The sequence below is a fragment of the Pelobates fuscus genome, chromosome 1 (assembly GCF_036172605.1).
Source record: "Pelobates fuscus isolate aPelFus1 chromosome 1, aPelFus1.pri, whole genome shotgun sequence".
NCBI lineage: Eukaryota > Metazoa > Chordata > Amphibia > Anura > Pelobatidae > Pelobates > Pelobates fuscus.
In genome coordinates, this window is record NC_086317.1 from 278,818,171 (window position 1) to 278,837,345 (window position 19,175).

A 19,175-nucleotide genomic window follows, 5' to 3' on the forward strand; every position below is an offset into this window, starting at 1 on the left:
AGAGGAATGTTTTCAGTTCAATGTAAATTTGCCTTTAAAAAAAAAAAAAAAAAAAAGCAACGTTTTACATTGTTATCTTGTATGTAACAAAACCACTAGAGTAAGATATAGTGGCCTTAACGCTTAGTGTCTTTGCAACCCCTACACTACACAAATACTAAACATAAACTCTAGTCCATCACAGACAATTAACCCCTATGCTACCTTAACCCTTCTCTAACCTGAACCTAAAAAGATCATGTCAAAGTGTGTATTAATTAAGGAACTGAATTCTGGAGATATATACAGATACAAATATACACACATATTTATTATGGCTACACGCACATATAAAACGTATCCCTCCCTGCAGCTCAATTTGTTTCACTAATATTTCCCAGACATGCAGTCCTGCTGAGGATATCCTGAAAGGATGCTGTGACCAGCTGAGTCAGCAATGGCGAATGTGTACCATGAGAATTACAGAAAGCACACAAACTATTCAATATCTACTCAATACACACCCTAAATTTACACTGTAAAAGCCATTTGGGGAGGGGACCTCTATGATTTATTTAATTTTTTCCGTCTTAGAGAAACTGACATTCATATTTTATATTCTGCGAAACCACAAGCACTTTGCAGTGGTTTCCTTTTCATTATAACTTCTAAAAGCCTGCCCATGAAGTAATCAGATTTGCATTGCTGTTTTATATCCAGAAAAGTACACGGTAATATTTACACCATTTAAATGTACATTTTACCTCAGAAAGTCATGTAATGGTCTAATTAGGGTACTGTAGAGATCTGAGGCCTTCATTTATTTTTTTTAGAGGGGTTTTCAATAACAGCAACTATTGAGGTTGACCTTGTAGGATACAGAATGGGAAAATCAGGCTTTAAGGTAAAAAAATACTTACCCTTGAGAACAGCCCTAGTTGTAAAAACGCTGGGGTTTTGGTGTCCGCTGCTCATTCAGATGGTAATAACACTGTTACAGTGATTCCCTTGATTTTTGTATTTTCCTTTCTTTTCTTCACTTATATGCACCAATTCTCTACACACTCTCTCTATTACATACAGATATACTGCATACGGGTATCTGTTGTTCCCACCAACCCAGGTGAAGGTTTGCATATGAGGGGGCACAAGCCATCCCAATAGCGGTACCCCTCACCTGCTGGTAGAAATGGTTGTTAAACAAAAAATAATTGTGTGCCAAAATAAATAACATGCGCACTACTAAGGCGATTTTTGACATGCGCCTTGATACTTCCTCTTAGATATGCAGTAAGTCTTCGCGCATGCGTGACCGCCGATGTGCGGACATGCGCACTAATTAACCATCCTTTTGACATGCGCACGCGCGGAGCTTTTCGACATGCGCAGTTCTCTCTACCCCTCCCTATTGATACGGACTTGCGTATGGGCAAGCTACAACCAATTACATTGGATGGGAGGTACGGGGAGCTATTTAAATAGGTTTGGGGGGAAATTGTATGTGGTTTACTTTACTTTTCTTTTTGCCCTTGATAAAGGCGGTTAGACCGCCGAAACGTGCGTTGGGCTGTTTATGTTGATTTAGATCCATCTAATTTATCCTACCTACAGGGTGTTACACTACTCTTTAGGCATTTTTCCTGCCTTGGATTTATATATGAGGGTGGTTGGGCTTAGTGAGCTACCAGTGGTTGGATGTAGCCTTCCAATTTACCTTTGATAGGCTATCTCAACTTTATTTTCATTTCTCCCATTATGACCTCCTCTATCCTTTCGATTTCTACATTAGAGTGTTAACCCTGTGGGTTCTGGTGTATGACTTTATTCAGTATATATTACCACATGTATCCTACCTATTACTTTGTCATGAGTGAGTTTGTTATATTGTTTAGAGATTGATACAGGTGTGCATAACAATATTTCTGGAGATACCAGGTCCTATTTATACATCTACTTTTAGAACCTTGTTTGTTCTTTGGTTTTACTAATAAAATTGTTTATTGTTTTGTTTGAGACGCTGCTTGGGGTGGCTTGAAGGTGACCAGCCCGTTTTCTTTATCGGGTGATCATATCCTTCATTTCTTTAAAGTTTATTTTTACTATACAGGTCTGCAGTTGGTATTTTCCTTTTTTTAAACTGTATATATGCAGCCACTAGGGGGCGTTTAAGAAAATAAAATGTTTTAACCTTCTTGTACCCTGGGCTTTTTTTTGTCGCGGACTAACAATTCTATGTCCCTGTATATACTAACTAAAAAATACCCCCATCACTGAATTACATACACCAAAAATGTACTTGCAAATACTTTGGTTAGTAAAATGTTTTATTTCCATAATATTGCACACTGGTAAACTAATCAATATCTCTTGTACCTGGAATCAAAGGTGTCTGTTTATTCTAGACACAATGTTTTATACAGCAGAATGTTTGGTACACAAGTATTGCACTCATCTGTACACATTCCGGTTCATTTGTAAATGTGTCTGTATAGGGGATGTTTTCGGATTCCCCTTCTTTTCTGCTTTCTACCAGTGATTCCTTCATGTACCTTTCTTTTAGCTCGATGTTCCCTCTATATATATATATATATCCAATAGGGAGGCCACATTTTGGGAAAACGTCTTGGACATTGATTACTACAATCTAGAATGTGCATTGCTAAATAAAAAACTATGCAGTTTATGAATGAACACTCAAACGGTAACAAGGCTTATAACTACTTCATCCCATTAATGTTGATTCAAATAATAGTCAAAGCACCATAATCACTACAGCAAGTTGTAGTGGTTATGGTATCAGGAGTGTCCTTGAAAGTAGTCAAAACATTTTAGAACAGTTTGACTTCTTACCTGGGGTCTGCTGAGCACTGTTCCCCACCTTCCCTACTTAAGAGAGAGACGGAAGCCCTTTGCTTGAGTCAAGCCAAGCTGCACAGGACTTCGCTCATTGGATGAACACGATTAGCTCTCAGCCTGCTTAGCAGCTTCCAGATCTTCGTCAGAAGTACTGGAGATTGAGAGCTAAACCAGGTAAGAAGTCAAACCATTTTAAAAGCGCTTTTATCCCTTACAATGGGGGGGGGGGGGGGCACCAAGTCACTCCAGGCACCATAACCACTACAGTAGGTCAGGTCTACGCACTGAACCCATAAATCCACTTACAGGAATACTTTACATAACGAAAAGTAATCTCACGAATATGAAGCACAGTAAGCATCAAAGGAAACTTGCAGGAAATGGGTTGGCTGTTCCACACCCTTCTAAAGTGTAGTGGTGTCCAGCAATCTACCACATGCACAACAGCAGAATAAGGATATCGCATAGAAGCCGACACTGGGTCAAGATCACTTTCCGTAAATGCAGGTCTTTCCTACTTCTACAGAAAGGCTATTCTCAATAACAACTACTTACCGTAATCTTTTAGTATTCGCATAGACAAGCACTTTTGCAAAGACAGCTTTCTATTGTCCAACTTTGACACGTGGGCTCTTGATTTAGCAATTATCTTCCCTCTTTTTCTTCGATAAACACTAACATTCACCACTGCACTGCTTTGCACATTTTGAGAGTGGAACTTTGCTGTTCTTGAGTAACTTGTAATGGTTGGCTCAGATTTTTATACAGCTTGGGCAATGATTAAGTGTTCGGAGATTTTTTTGACCAATCTATATTTCTACCGTGTTTCCCCGAAAATAGGACCTACCCCGAAAATAAGCCCTAGCCGAATTTTCAGGGTGGGCTGCAATATAAGCCCTACCCCGAAAATAAGACCTAGGCATTTTACCTTTGCGGCCCGGCGGGACTTCCTTCTTCTATGAGGAGGAGGGGGAGGAGCGTTGCGGGCCGCGGCATCGCGCAGCGTGATGACGACGTGCGCAGCGTGATGACGACGTGCGCAGCGCCGTCAGTCTGCCTTCACGGATCTTCAGCGGAAGGATACATTCCGGGCAGTGAGACACCCAGTGGTCGGACTCTTTGAACTGTGAGTAGATACCGGTATTTTATGTCTGGGACTTAATTAATTAAAGGGGGGGGGGTGAATTAATTAAAGAGGGGCGTGAATTAATTAAAGGGGGGTGAATTAATTAAAGGGGGGTGAATTAATTAGAGGGGGTGTGGATTAATTAGAGGGGGGTGTGGATTAATTAGAGGGGGTGTGGATTAATTAGAGGAGGTGTGGATTAATTAGAGGGGGGTGTGGATTAATTAGAGGGGGGTGTGGATTAATTAGAGGGGGGTGTGGATTAATTAGAGGGGGTGGATTAGAGGGAGGGTGAATTAATTAAAGGTGGGGTGGATTAATTAAAGGGGGGTGGATTAATTAAAGGGGTGGTGGATTAATTAAAGGGGTGGTGGATTAATTAGAGGGGGTGTGGATTAGTTAAAGGGGGTGGATTAATTAGAGGGGGTGGATTTATTAAAGAGGGGGGTGGATTAATTAAAGGGGGGTGGATTAATTAGAGGGGGGTGGATTAATTAGAGGGGGTGGATTTATTAAAGGGGGGTGGATTAATTAAAGGGGGGGTGGATTAATTAAAGGGGGGGTGGATTAATTAAAGGGGGGGTGGATTAATTAAAGGGGGGGTGGATTAATTAAAGGGGGGGTGGATTAATTAAAGGCGGGGTTCAATGTACATACCGGTACCGTAAATAAATAAGCCCTACCCTGAAAATAAGCCCTAGTGTGTTTTGTGTGACTAAAATTAATATAAGACCCGGTCTTATTTTCGGAGAAACACAGTATTTGGAGTCTCCCCACCACCCATGTACTCTTATTATTTCATTTATTTCACATCTCTCCTTTCTTTAGGTTTCTATGTTGTGTTACCTTCTGTATTATTCCTGTTAAAAACATGTTATTCTTTGAGTATAGACAGTTTACTTTGCCTATTGTGAACTGCTCGTTAAAAAAAAAAAAAAAGGAAAATTTAAGAACACCCTTCCTTCTTAAAAAGATTAGCGTTTACTTCGTATGAGAAACAGTGAATCTCTGCATGGGCATGAGACAAAGAGCTTATACTACTTACAAGGTGTCTATGGAATGCAGTCATCGTCATTCACAGCACAAACACAGCTTGCTGGATAATGTGTGTTATATTAAACATTGAAGTCGTGTGTATAATACAAACAGGGCTACATTATTGCTGTAATGTAGATTAAACGTTGGTCTGGAGTCTTGTCCTCTATTCCTAATTATACTATGCACATCATTCCAGGCCAGTGTTCCACAGCAAAAATAACATTGGAGTGGGTACTCTGATGATGCCTGGGGCACCCTAACAGTAATATTTATGTTGCTTGTTACATAAGGACACTTGCTTTTATTAAAAATAAATAAAAAGTAGATGCTGAGCGAGGAGTAAAAATGTTTTTTAAAATACAGTTTCCGTAATTAGACTGTAAAACAAAATAAATATTGACTCCAAATTCCGGAACAGATAACGGTGTCCACTTTTTCAATAAAATTAATACATAATACATTTACCACTTGACAAGTTAAACAAGTGAGCACCATAACTGTGATCTCTCTTCGCTGTTCTTTAAGAAACTACACTAATAATTTGTGGCCTAAAAAGCATTGCATACATCACTTGATTTTCTGGTTATACCTCATTCCTCGAAACAATAGTAATTGTTCCTATAAGTTATAAATTTAAGTATTATGACACATTCTGACCTGTCAGTTTAAATATGCAATTAAATGCTAAGCTATGAAATTGAAGTATGATCTTCCCTCCGTTTTGAAAGTTCTATTTAGGTCAGTTTAACAGTCTGCCCAGAAAATGCCAGGATTCCATTGACGTGATCATTCATTTTTGAAGACAAAATGATAACCCTTGTTCAAGATAATTAGAATGGTTATTACAAAGCATTCAGTCAAACATATTATCTAAGGATGTATGATTAGGCAAATTAGCTTGCATCCTTTCTCATCAATAACCTAAATTCCCAATAGGAGGAAGTCATTCATACAAGTCAATGCTCAGGAGTCATAGTCTAGTCTGGTGTATTTGTTAATTATATTATTCACCTGTCTTATATATAACTTCATTCATAACATCATGTAGTTAGAGTAGTTGCGCACATGTCTCTGGTGCTTTGAACAATCTCCACATGTCATATTTGCCCACATAACTTTAGCCCATTGCTTATTCATTTCCCACCACTTCTAACTCAGATAGAGATGGGTGTCCCACACTACATAACACAAGGAGTTATGCAAAAATAATGCTGGCATTACTATTGTGTATGATCATTTACTGGACTTAGGGGCACTTTGTAGCAAATATTGATTGCAACGAATGAATCCTTAGACATATTATTATTCTACCATTAAAAGGTGGAATATAAAATATAATTAGAAAGATTTATATTGTGCAGTGTATGCAAGAAATAGAATGCTAAAAGCTGAATCAACAAAAAGGCCACGCGGAGTACTGCCATCTGCTGATATCTTCAGCAATGCTTTCTGCTAAAAAGTCCAAAGTAGCTCTATACAATTCTAGATTGCAGTGTACAGCAAATATTTCCAAGTATTCTGCTGGGTGACCGATTAACACAATGTGATAGCATAAAGGCTGAAGAGTACCGTTTCAGTCAGGGGGGAGACACACACAGGGCAAAGTGTGGAGTCTTCAGATTATTTATTTTCCACCTGAATAACTCTAGTCTAAAGATTTTTTAGAAAAGCCAAGAAGGCATGGAAACAAAGCTTACTCTGTTATAAAATAAGCTTGTTTCAGTTTTGAAATACCAGTGTACTTCACTAAGGGGAAACCAGTTTCACAAAAGCTACCCGCAACTAAAAACAGAGATGGATTTGATTTTTCGTTTAAAAGAAAAATGTCCTGCCAGATCTTTAATTTCTTTAGTGTTACAGCTTGGCTCGTGCACAGAAGACATGCTAATTATTCTCACACATGAGTTCTTTAAAATACTAACATGAAGCCCAATCGTGGAATTAACACCTTAAATGCTGGGAGGAGAGCAACAAACTCAAATGTCAAATGGTGAATACAGAAGCACTGCATGGGTTAAACCGCAAAGTACAAGCAGTTGCTGGCAACACACAAATCTGCTGTCCGGGGTGCTGATATCAGAGATTTGGAATATTTACTTTGGATAATCAACACACATTCCCAAAGCGAACGCAGCAGCAGGTCATACGAAACAATTTTGTAAAGTGAACGATAAAAGGACAATTATGGATAGAAAATAGCAGTGAGATAATACAGTAGCCAATTCCAAACTTTATAAACCACCAATATATATACAATCTGAATCTTTTATACAGCTACAAAAGGTGTATTACCATAACATAGGCAATAGCACAGAATCACTGGGTTTAAATGCTATGGAGAAAAAATGAACTGCCACATACTAATTATATATATATACACACACACACACACACACACACACACATCTCTCTCTCATTTTTAGGTTTCTATTGAATTATAATCTAAATATATGCAAATATCCAACCATTTTTTAGACAGTTTATGAGCGAAGGTTTTGTTTAAGAAATCACAGACAAGATATCCCAAAATTTTAGGCTGATTGAATCTATTGATCTACAAGTCTGTAACATCAATCATTTTCTTTAAATAGCTTTTGCAACAAAAGACACTGTAACAGAGCAACAGAATTTTTTTTTTTTTTTGGCCAACATTAAAATGTATTCAATTATTAATTATGGAATAATTTGGAAGAATAAAAAGTAACTTGTTGCAAGCATTTTTGGCTTGCTCATATTTGGAATGACCCCCACATTAAAGGAACATTCAAGGCACCAAAACAACCTAATCTCAATTACGTTTATATTGTGCATGGTGGTCTTATTTTACCTTAAGAGGTTAAAAATCATTTACAAGTGGTTTAATCCCAATGTAGTGTGGACAACTCAGTGATCCTGTCTTTTTAGTCCTTAAACATAAAATATTGTCTTTTAGGAAACGACTACTATCAATTTTATTTATTTATTTATTTTTATTAATTTTACTGGTCAAAAACATCTTTTAACTGAAAAAGTGAGAATCTGCAATACAAATATAAATAATCACTGTAGATAGGGATAAGAACACATGTATTTATCTATATGCATGTATGAGTGCATATCAGTCTGCCTCCTTATATCTTTACCTGTATTTGTGTGTGCGCATAATTATACATAAACATACACACATGCACATGCGCACACACACGCTGGCCAGCAAGCTTTAGATTTAAAAAGTAAAAAAAAACAAAAAAAAACTTTCAAAATACTCTTATTTACTACTTATTACCAGATTTACTTAAAGTTTTACCATTTAGCTTTTCCTCCATCTGATCTGATCTGATTTTGGCAGGACCATACCAATATCAGGCTTTGGTCCCTTCAACCCAATAACCGCAGCCAACACAGTACAAGCACATCATTAGACATGCTCTTGCTGTGCTGAGGGCACTAGGACCACAGAAAAAGTGTACTTCAGCAGCAGTCTTTGCATGGTCTGCCATGAGTGGGGCTGGCAGGGAGTCGGTCAGTAAATCCGGCGTGTGTGAAGACCAGGCTGACGAGTGCCTTTTTTTTTTTTTTTTTTAATTTACACTCTGAGTGGCTTTCTTGGCACAAGAGCAAACTATATACAATAATCTAATTCCCACAATGCAATATGCCTATAGAATGTCCAAGCACACATGCACTCATAATGCCTCTCTCTGCAGATAACAGAATGCACACAAGCGCGGCCTTTAGTATCACAGAGTGATGGAATGACTCTTGACAATGAAGTGCCGAAAAGGGACCTGATGTGACAGTTACAATTTAAGCTTCAGTGAGGACCATCATTTTAATTATACCAGCTGGTATAATCTACAAAGTTCTGTTACACAGATGAGCTATTAAACCAGGCACCAAGACCATATAGTCCTCAGTCACAAGATGCTGAAACGGATGTTACAACCAATGATGTAAAAACAAAACAAAAAAACACCAAAATTACAATTCTAAATTTAGTAAATATTCTTAGAAATAAAAAGAAATAAGTAAATCCATGAGATAGTTTACTGAAATGATTTGAACCTCTAGGAAATCAAGCCATTTCCCCATCACTGTTCAGTACATTTAGCTATTTAAGTAAGTGCAAATATTTCAGCAGATGTATTTTCTTGGCAGGAACATTGTCTGAATGAATCAACCAACCAGCAGTTCCCAAGTGCTTCCTGAAATATAATTAAAATATGAGGACTGCCACAACCACTTTGGGGTTATTATCGCATATCAGACTTTGCATATGATGTGTCCATCATGAAGGCATGGTTCAGCACAGTTTATACAATTCAGTGGGTTTAACCAGAGTCAGTGTCTGATTGAATCTGACAGCACACAGACCATGTTTTTTTCCTTATGGACATGCTCATTCCTTAATAATTCATAGTAAAACTATCTGATAATGCATCATTTCACAAGCTCTCTCATTATATCCTGCAAGGAGGTGCACAAATGAGCAGGTCTCTTGTAACATTTGGAGACCATTTCTGACATGGAATTATGGGAGATGTAGTTCATCTACCCTTCACTTTGTATAATCCCTTGCTGGAAATGCTGAAGGACAAAGAAGTGAGAAATGTGTGTACATGTGTGTTTAATAATGCAAATCATTTTAGAATACATGTTCGATGTTGTTTTTCTGCAAACACTCTTTGTTTTGGACACCCTCCGTCAGCATCTATAGACATTGAGAGTTATGAGACATTTAAGGGAAACAAATTTGGGAGCCAACTTGACCGCACACTCTAGTCTTGGAAAAATATAATGGTCAATGGATCTCACGAATGTTCCACAATTCTAGAAACATTGATCCTTAAAAAGCAAGCTGAAATGACATAATTTAAAGATAATGGCCATTTCATCGTGTCACCTGCATTATGTGATCCAGCAGTAACAAAAGAGAAGAAGAACAGCAGTCTCAGATATTTTGTCAAGGAACCAGATTCGCTGTTTAAAAGGCAATCTAAATGCAAAATGCCTACTAGTTCCGCTTTACAAAGAAGTTCAGTCTAGTGAGATACCTCCAGCTGTGCCGAGACTGCAGAATAAACTAGGTGATGCTCTTAGGACTTTGAGAAGTTTTGCAGTCTTTCTTAATATCCTCTTTCATATGAACACTGGACTAAAAAATGTTTTAGAAAGAGAATTCATATTCCCAATATAAATTATGTTTCAAGACAAAAATGGAAAAGTGACAGAACTTCAACGAGTAACAGTGGGAACTCACAGGATATTAAATAAAGTACATACAACTAGCAACAGGAATGGCATGGTTAAATCATGCTATATTGGAAGTCTTGCAACACTAATTTCTTCTTCTTCTTTTTGTCTAGTTTTTTTGTAAGAACATAATGTCTATTTATAACCTGAAACCGGCTTTACTCTGATAAGGTGAAAGTGGATGCGATACATTAAATCACAAATTGCTAAAATTATTGCAGATGGAAAACCAAGTATACAAAATGCAGCATACGCCTTCACACGCTCATTTCCCAGTTTAGTAGCTAAATCCCATAGACTTCATGTACAAGAAAACAAACATGTACTTGACAAATATCCACACCTAATTCAAACTTCTAGCACTAACCTACAAGCCTTCGATAATTCCATTCTTCAACCACATCTCCTCTTTGTTCAACAAATACACCCCTAATCATTTCCTTCACTCTGTACAAGGCCTTGTCCTCTCATCTGCTCGTTCCTGTACTGCCAACGCTCTTTGGAAGATCCTATTGCTATGGGATTCCCTTCCCATTAACATCAGGCTCTCCTCCGAGCCTTGAGAAGTCACTGAATATATACCTCTGAGATAGTGTACCATCTTCCAGGTTGAGATTTCTCACATTAAAACTGCAATCCTCAGTTTCCTCTTCTCCATAGTTCATCTACTTGTTGTCAGATATCCCCATTCTAGAATTGTTAAGAGCTGTGGAATACGTTGGTTATAAATGCTCATTATTATACATAGAAAATTCTCTCATTTTCAAGTGACATTTTTAAACTAGGATTATCTCAGTAGATTGATCTGCAATTATTTGATAGAATTCTATTGAAGCTGTTCATCAATTTATGGTCCCAATGTTTCCTGGTCTTTGCTGACCTACTAGTAAGAACCTGGATTCGGGGGAATGCCATGTATTACCAAACAGCATGATATGCAAGATTATTTGATGTGGCAATATCAATTCACAAATAGCAATTAAAGTTAATGTCAAATTAAATATGAATACAGATGCTTGGAATTACCATACCATTTGATTGATGTTTTTTTTTTTTTTCTTTTCTACTTTCTCATTCATTTTGACTATCTTGCAAAGATCATACATTGCGATAAATCAAGTTCTTTTAAAAAAATCCACAAAGTTAATAATTATTATTAAATATGAAAAGAAGCACTAGTGATTTAACTTTGAGATGAACAGTTTCTCCTATGGTTTCCACTTTCCTTTTCAGAATCTGTTCTTTTCTGATCCATTTCTCTTTAAAACATATAACAATAGAGGAAGATAAGAGGAAACGATAGGAGAAATGTAAGTTTGAGGCGACAGAGCCACTTTAAGAAGTATAAACCATTATGCAATTATTATAGTTTAGCAAATACAAGTAATTTACAAAGGCTGAACTTCAACTTTTTTCGCAATCTTGTCAAGTATGCAACTATATTTTGTCTTCAGAATGAATGCTGTTCATTTGCCACCTCCCAGGAGGATTTAAAAGCAGAAAGAGCAGCTATTACACAAATTTCAACACACGGGTATCTTATGTTTCTTTTTAGACATTCCACCAGCCATAGTGCATATATACAACGTAAAGATTAAAAAAATGTAATTCAAAACATTTGGAGAATTGGCCATTTAAAAAGAAAAAGCTTTATATTCCTGAAAAAATAAAAATAAAACCGTACTAGAACATTTGGGAACTGGAACTGAAAGTACACAGCCAGCAAATGTCTGAAGTATAGTGTTAAAAATAAGTCAAAACAAAACTGTGTTGGGGTTAAAATATGTCAAGCTGAACAAAATCAAGAAAATGGAATACGGGGGAGGGGAGGAACAAGACGGGATCGCCAGCAGCAGCTAGGCCACTGACATTTGCCACCTTTCTCTGCTTGTATGATTTAAATATAAGCTTTGGCATTATAAGCCTTTTGACATTATACGTGTGTGTGATGGTATGTATTTAAAATAAGAAAGGGGTTTCTTCACTGAGCACTGAAAGACTGCCTATGGCCCTAAAGGATATTTTCATTCTGTAGATGCCACAGATTTTAGTGCTGACCTTCTAAACATGATTCATAAAATGAAAGCAGTTATTTATTTTTTAGACTTACTACTGCAAGCCAATTGCACGGATGCCCATTAAAAAGACCACTTTAAGATCCATGAAGGAACAATAATACATGCATGGTCTAATGGGAAACTGTCAAGAACAAGTATTATAACCCAAGTACGCAGAGTATACCCTCAGTAATTAAGCATATTACCAGGCCTAAGAGTGGCCGGACAGGCAGAGAAAAGTTTAGACTAGCTAGAGTCAAGGGGAAACAGAAATTTAGACAGGTAAGGTACAGCCAAGTCAGGGATACTAGATTTCAGAATGGTCAAGTGGCTAGCTGGATCAGTAACCGTAATTCAAAACCGTATAATCACTATTGGGTCAAGGAGAAACTACAGGGCACTGTGCATTAGAAACTGTGACTTTTATCGGCTCGGGGCATAATTGCTCTAGCAACACCATCAATATGTGAGATGTGATTTTTTTTCCTCCATGTGTCATTGATGATGTCATGCGCCGTGTCATAGAAAGGGGTGTGTGTTCACAGAGGATGGCGTCAGTTAGGGTAAGTGACAGGAAGCACTCCACCCATTTTTTGGGTGTCGGTACATAGGAGGAAAATCCAGATGAAAGATGTTCAGAATGGTTTTCAAAAGCACTGGGTACATTACTATAACATACATTCCATTCTATTCCATGACACATTATTTAAACCCTTGGTTTCTTTGCAAATATTCACAGTGTTTGTAGACAAATATATGCAAATTATTATATATAATATTACATGTATATCCTACAAAATAGGCATGTAATGTTCATAATATCAAGCTATGTCGTAATTTAATAAAATGGATTTGAAAGTTTCATAGCTCGAACATTCACTGTAGACCAGGGGTGTCAAACTCATATGTTTTGGGGGCCTAATTATCCACTGAAATAGGTATGGAGGGCTGATTGCAAAAAATGTGTGTGTGTATATTATATATATATATATTATATACACACACACACACACATAAACAAGAGAAAAAAAAAAGGAGTGCACAAAGAACATCACTTGACATCGTGTAATAAATGTAATTTATTACTTTCTTACAACAATAAAAATGTGTATTTGTGAGTAATGGCATTTGAAAGCAGTTGTGTTTATGTACTGTTGCCATTTGAATGGGCACACACACACACACGCGATAAAATACAGACTCAGGTACACATACACACTTGCACACATATAAGTAAGAATTAACTAATGGTAGCTACCCTCTGGTTTCCTTTCCTTTATGGTATAGGACAGTGGCTTCCCTGGTGTCCAGTGGGAGCTGACAGGCTGGCCAAGGCTGAAGGGAGTCTAAGGCTCCAGGATCCCCTCCTCTCCTTGCGTGTGTGCCTGCCCCTGCATGCTGATCCAAACTCACTTCCTCCCAGCAGGGCGTGGGGGAAGCCAATTCTTTGACACGGGCCCTGATCTAAAAGCACTGATGAGTCCCACAATCCCCCGATGGCAAACCACAGTGTGCCAAATCGACAGTCCTGCTGTAGACAGTAAGGATAGTTGTGCCATGTATTGCACTGACCAGAATTTAACAAGTTTTACAAATAATATATGAATCATTGATGGTTCTATCCGTTGCATCAGGTCTAATTTTTTTTCCTTTACAATTATTCAAATAGTCTGATTCATGTGGTCATCTCTTATTGTTGGTGGATTTATACAAAAGGTTTCTCGTAAAAGCCATTTTGTTGCCTGTAGTTCCATTATAATTCATAATTAGAATTACAATATTATACTATGATACTCCACTTCATTAACAACAGGTAAAGGTAATAACCTTCACAACAATCGTGGAGTAAATAGATAAATGTATTCTCTTTCTACTAATCAAAATCAACTTCCTAAAAAAAATATGCAAGTATTATTTTTAAAAAGACTTCTATATCTCCTTACTCTAATTTATCTCCAGGCTCCTTACACCATAACTGAATGTATTGTGATTAGTCTTCTAATTGACTCAATCTGGTTTTAGATAAAATGAAATACTGCTAAATCCGAAGTCTACTACCCTCTACCGACTCTTTTTGGATCTATTATGCCACTTTTAATCCCGTGATCATCCACTACTACTTCTTAATGTCTCGCTGAAAAATGGTTTCTCCCACTTTTTGCTTTCTTCTTAAAATAACTCTCAGTGCTCTCCTTTTTTGGCACCTCGTCCTTGGTACCAGCCCTTTTAACTCAAGCGTTTCACCGTCCTTTCTATTTTCATTCTATGCTGCATCTTTTGGAAAACTATCAAGTTCCTATGATTGTTTTAAGAGTACAGGTAGTACTGGAATCCTTTCATCTTGGATCATTTCACCAATTTCCTTTTGAAACTCAATCTCTCTGAAACTGATTTTTTTCTCTTTTTTTTCTTTCGGTCTCTCTGCTGGTCATAAATGCAACTATCAACAAACCTCACCCCGCACACAATCTACTTTAATATTATTGTCGCTCCTCATATTGCGCGCGCGCAATATTCACTGTAAATCTAATATTCTCCTATACAATATATGTCAATGTTTTATATATATATATATATATATATATATATATATATATATATACACACACACACACACACACATATACATACACACACACACACACACACACACACACACCCCAATATACACTTGACAAGTATTTGGAGTAAATAAAAAAAACTACATTTCTCTTTCGGAGAAATGGAGAGCGGGGTTTATCATGGCATAAATGTGTGCAATTCTGGTGAAAAGTGCTAAATAAGGTAAAATCCCCATAGAAACCAATAGAGTATATTACATAGTTACATAGGCTAAAAAGAGACATTTGTCCATAAAGTTCAGCCTTTCTTGCATCTGTTTTTTTGCGGTTGATCCAAAAGAAGGCAAAAAAAAAAGCTTGAAAAACAATTTTGCACAAAATAGGAAACAAATTCCTTTTTGACCCCAGAATTTGTCAGAGTTACACTTGTATTAAGAATATATTACCCTACAGTTAAAAGTTATATAATTAAATCTTCTGTTTTTGCAAATATGTATCTAGTTGCTGTTTAAACATCTGTACAGACTCTGATAAAACCACATCTTCAGGCAGAGAATTCCATATCCTTACGGTAAAAAAAACAAACAAAAAAAAACCCACACCTTTCCTTTGCCTTAGACTAAATCTTCTTTCTTCCAGTCTAAACACATGACCTCGTATCCTATACATAGTTCGGTTCGTGAATAGTTTTCCAGACAATGGTTTGTATTGGGCCTGGACATATATTTGTATAATGTTATCATATCCCCTCTAAGGCGACATTTTTCTAAACTAAAGAGGTTTAAATTTGTTAACCTTTCTTCATAGCTAAAATGTTGCATTCCTTTTTTAATTTTATTTTTATTTTGTAGAACGCCTCTGCACTCTTTCTAGAGCCAAAATATCCTTCTTTAGAACAGATGCCCAAAATTGCACAGTATATTCAAGATGTGAACAACTCTCAATGCTTAGTGCTTTGCAACTACAATGGCACCTATTACCACTGTAAAAACTGCTGGTTTTATAGCAAACTGGTAGAGAAGCATTATTAACATAAGGCATATATCAAGCAGTCACTGCATTCTCTAAAAGAAGCATTGAATATAGAGCTATTAGAAATGTTTTGAACGCACAGTCAAAATACAGTGTGAGCATACTATGCATGCATGCTAACACTTGATGCCAGATCAGATGTGGATGCAGAACCCAATCTGGGGAGGGGCATTGGAAGTTCAAAATTGTAGCCCAGTACATTATATCATAACAATTGCCTAAATCTTTGTCTAGGAGGTTAAAATATGCTACAGAATCTCGAAGAAGATATGAGATTTTTACATTATTTTTTTTTTATTATTAAACTCCATTCATTTGGTGTAGAAACTGTACAAAATATTTTGGAAGTTTATAAAAATTAAAAGATATCTTGGTTCTTACAGCTACAAGGTATTGAAGATTCACTTCAAAAGCTATTTATTTTTTGGAAAGGCAGTGTTTATATTGCTCCTAGAGACACCTCCAAGTGGCTACTCCTTACATGGCCATTGGAGGGGCTTCCTGGCTCAGTGCTGCACAGTAAGCAGCCCTGCCATTCAGCAACCCCACGCTCTGCATGGAGACGCTGAAATTTCCTCATAGAGATGCATTGATTCATAGAGGTGCTGATTGGCCAAAATGGTGTTTGGCCCCGCCCCTTGCCTATTTTAGGAAAGCATTGGATTGGCTAAAAATAGTCAGTTTTGATAATGTCACCAAGGAGGCAGGGCCAGCGCCGGACGACCCGTGGAGAGCTGAAAATAAGTTAGTTTTAACCCTTTCTGAGGGGGATAAGGGGGGGGGGGGGGGGCAAGCCACCTAAACGGTGGGTTTTCACCATAGGGTCAGGAATACAGGTTTGTGTTCCTGACCCTATAGTGATCCTTTAATTAAAAGCAGGCAAAAGAGTCCACAAGGAAAACATGCTCACTCAATCTGTAGCCATCACACACCTAAATTTGCATCATATGGTAATCTAAGTTGAAGTTTGATGTATACATTTAAAAGTTAACCCCGTAAGTATCACTCAGCTGCACACATCTAGCAACTAAAACATAACAATTAGCATATAAGGGTATACAGAAGGGGTTTCCTGATCTGCTGGCTCATAATTTTGAATTGGCAGACATTATTTTATGGTTTAGTTGCAAGCCAAAACATCCATTATTAGGAAGTTTGTATTGTAGATGTTTTTGAACTCAACAGACAGAATAGGACAGTAAGTCAAAGCATCTGCCTAAATTAATTTTGGAACTGTAAAGTGACTAAAAACAATCTGACGCTCACCTGTCTGCAGCAGACCTGCTCCGCTATCCTTGACTCCAAAGTGTTGCTGAATGTCCAGTAATACACCTGAGAAAGTAGAAGAAACGAGTCACGTTAATGCATCTGTAGGAATAGAAACATAGATGAATCGTTTCAGTTGAGTTTATGATAAAGTAGTCTCTAGACTAGAGAGTACAAAAAAGTAATCTGAAAAATAATGCATATATCGATCAGGAAATTAGATTAAAAAAATTACGATGTTATGACTACAGTTAGAGATTCACCATATTTATAGATTATATTTTTTAAACAATTTGTTTAAATGTTTTTATTCAATATCTTAGTTTGTAAATGCAGTTGTAAACAGCTGCCGCCATATTAATTCAGTCTCTCTCTCTCTCTCTCTCCCCCCACCCCCCCCCCCCCAATAGTTTTAAGGCAGGAGATCCATTCTCTGCAACCTCTAAGTACTGAATGAAAGTTCTGGGAGAGATCAGCAGTTTCTGAGAATTCCCAATTACCATCAATCACGCAATAGTCAAAGTCACTTCTATCACATCTTTCCCATTCTGATATTTGGTTTAAACGACTTGATCCTCTCTTATCCATGTCTGAATGCTTTAATCTATTGAGTTGGTGTCACATGACTGGCTGATTAGACATTTGTGGTCTGTTTTCAATGTATACACACACACACACACTAATATGATTCTATAAGGTGCAAGATTTTTAATTTTTCATCATTGATTCAATGCTCTCCTATGGGGAAGCTTAATGAGGAGTATTGGATTGGACGTGAGTCACAGGAGGCGAAGAGGTAAGCAGAGCCAAGAAAGTGGGGAGCAAAATTTACATGAAAAAATTTGATGAAATATTGGAGGGACACAGACACTATAGCGTCAGAAATACAAATTAGTATTCCTAACGCTATCGCACACCTTCTCACATTCCAAATAGACAAAGAGTGACACTTAAATTTAGTGGTGTGAGTGGGGCTGTTCTGAGAAATATTAGGGGACTTGCAAATAAGCAAATTAAACTACTGTCATTTTAACATCAGAACAAATTAATCTTATTTACACAGACTCATTTCTATACACATGTTTTGTACTTCACAATACTGTGAGTATTATTGCTATAGAACTCTGTTATACATTTAGACACACTAAGAATATGGCGCTTCTATATGGAGCTCCTAGAAAAGATGGACATTAGGATAGAAAAGCGGGATTGAGGAAATAGGGCATGTCCCTCCTAAATTGCATACACTCACTATACTAGCAGATTCAAACAAAATACGTTACAATTAGAAATACACAACCAGTTATCAAATACCCGTTTGGTATTTTTTTAGATGTTTTATGCCTGCAATGCTCAGTGAATAAATTACAAACATGTAAGTCTATCCCTGTTGCCAGGGTTTTATATTTCCTTAATTCTGCTTCCCCGGTTTGTGGAGAAAAACAGGTTTAGAGAGAAAGAACGAACAAAAACAAAAATAGACAACACAAGCTTAAAATATCATACATTATTTAGGACAGGCAGAAGACCAGCCATTTAAAAATAACCAAAAGCCACATAAGCATGTCATACGGAGGAAGAAAAGGTCTAGAGAGACAGCATGCCTAATGTGGGTCACATCCACAGCTTCAGGACAAGGATTGCTTTTTCAATTAATCCATCTTCAGGTCATCTGACCGTGACAAAGAGTACCTTTTAAGTTAATTTAGCGATATTCTCCGCATTGAGCCAAATTCAGGGATTAGTTTTATTTGCTACAAATGCCTCCGCTCTCCTTTTGTGTTGCACTGAAATTGTTCCTGCATTATAAGATGCCGAATGACGGAACACACTGACTGAGTCGAACAGTCTGAAAGGATTTGCCATTATCTGCAGGGCATGCACTTAATAGTTCTGCTTCCTGCGAAAACCTTTAGTCTAACACAGTAATACATATTTACAAATCTAATCCAATTAAAAACATTGTTTGGTTTATCAGTTAGAAATCCTGAGGAGCAGGCAAACAAGGGGGACAAGGCCTTTAGCGGG

At 37.3% G+C, this 19,175-nt stretch overlaps 1 protein-coding gene across 2 annotated transcripts in view; it reads right to left on the reverse strand.

The window, feature by feature from the left end:
* Positions 1-19,175, reverse strand: part of SPNS2 (SPNS lysolipid transporter 2, sphingosine-1-phosphate) — a 131,844-nt gene that overhangs the window by 50,614 nt on the left and 62,055 nt on the right. For both annotated transcript variants that reach the window (XM_063457420.1, XM_063457419.1), the window contains exon 2: positions 17,148-17,213. In XM_063457420.1, the coding sequence (XP_063313490.1) occupies positions 17,148-17,213 (66 nt within the window). The remainder of the gene's footprint in view (positions 1-17,147; positions 17,214-19,175) is intronic.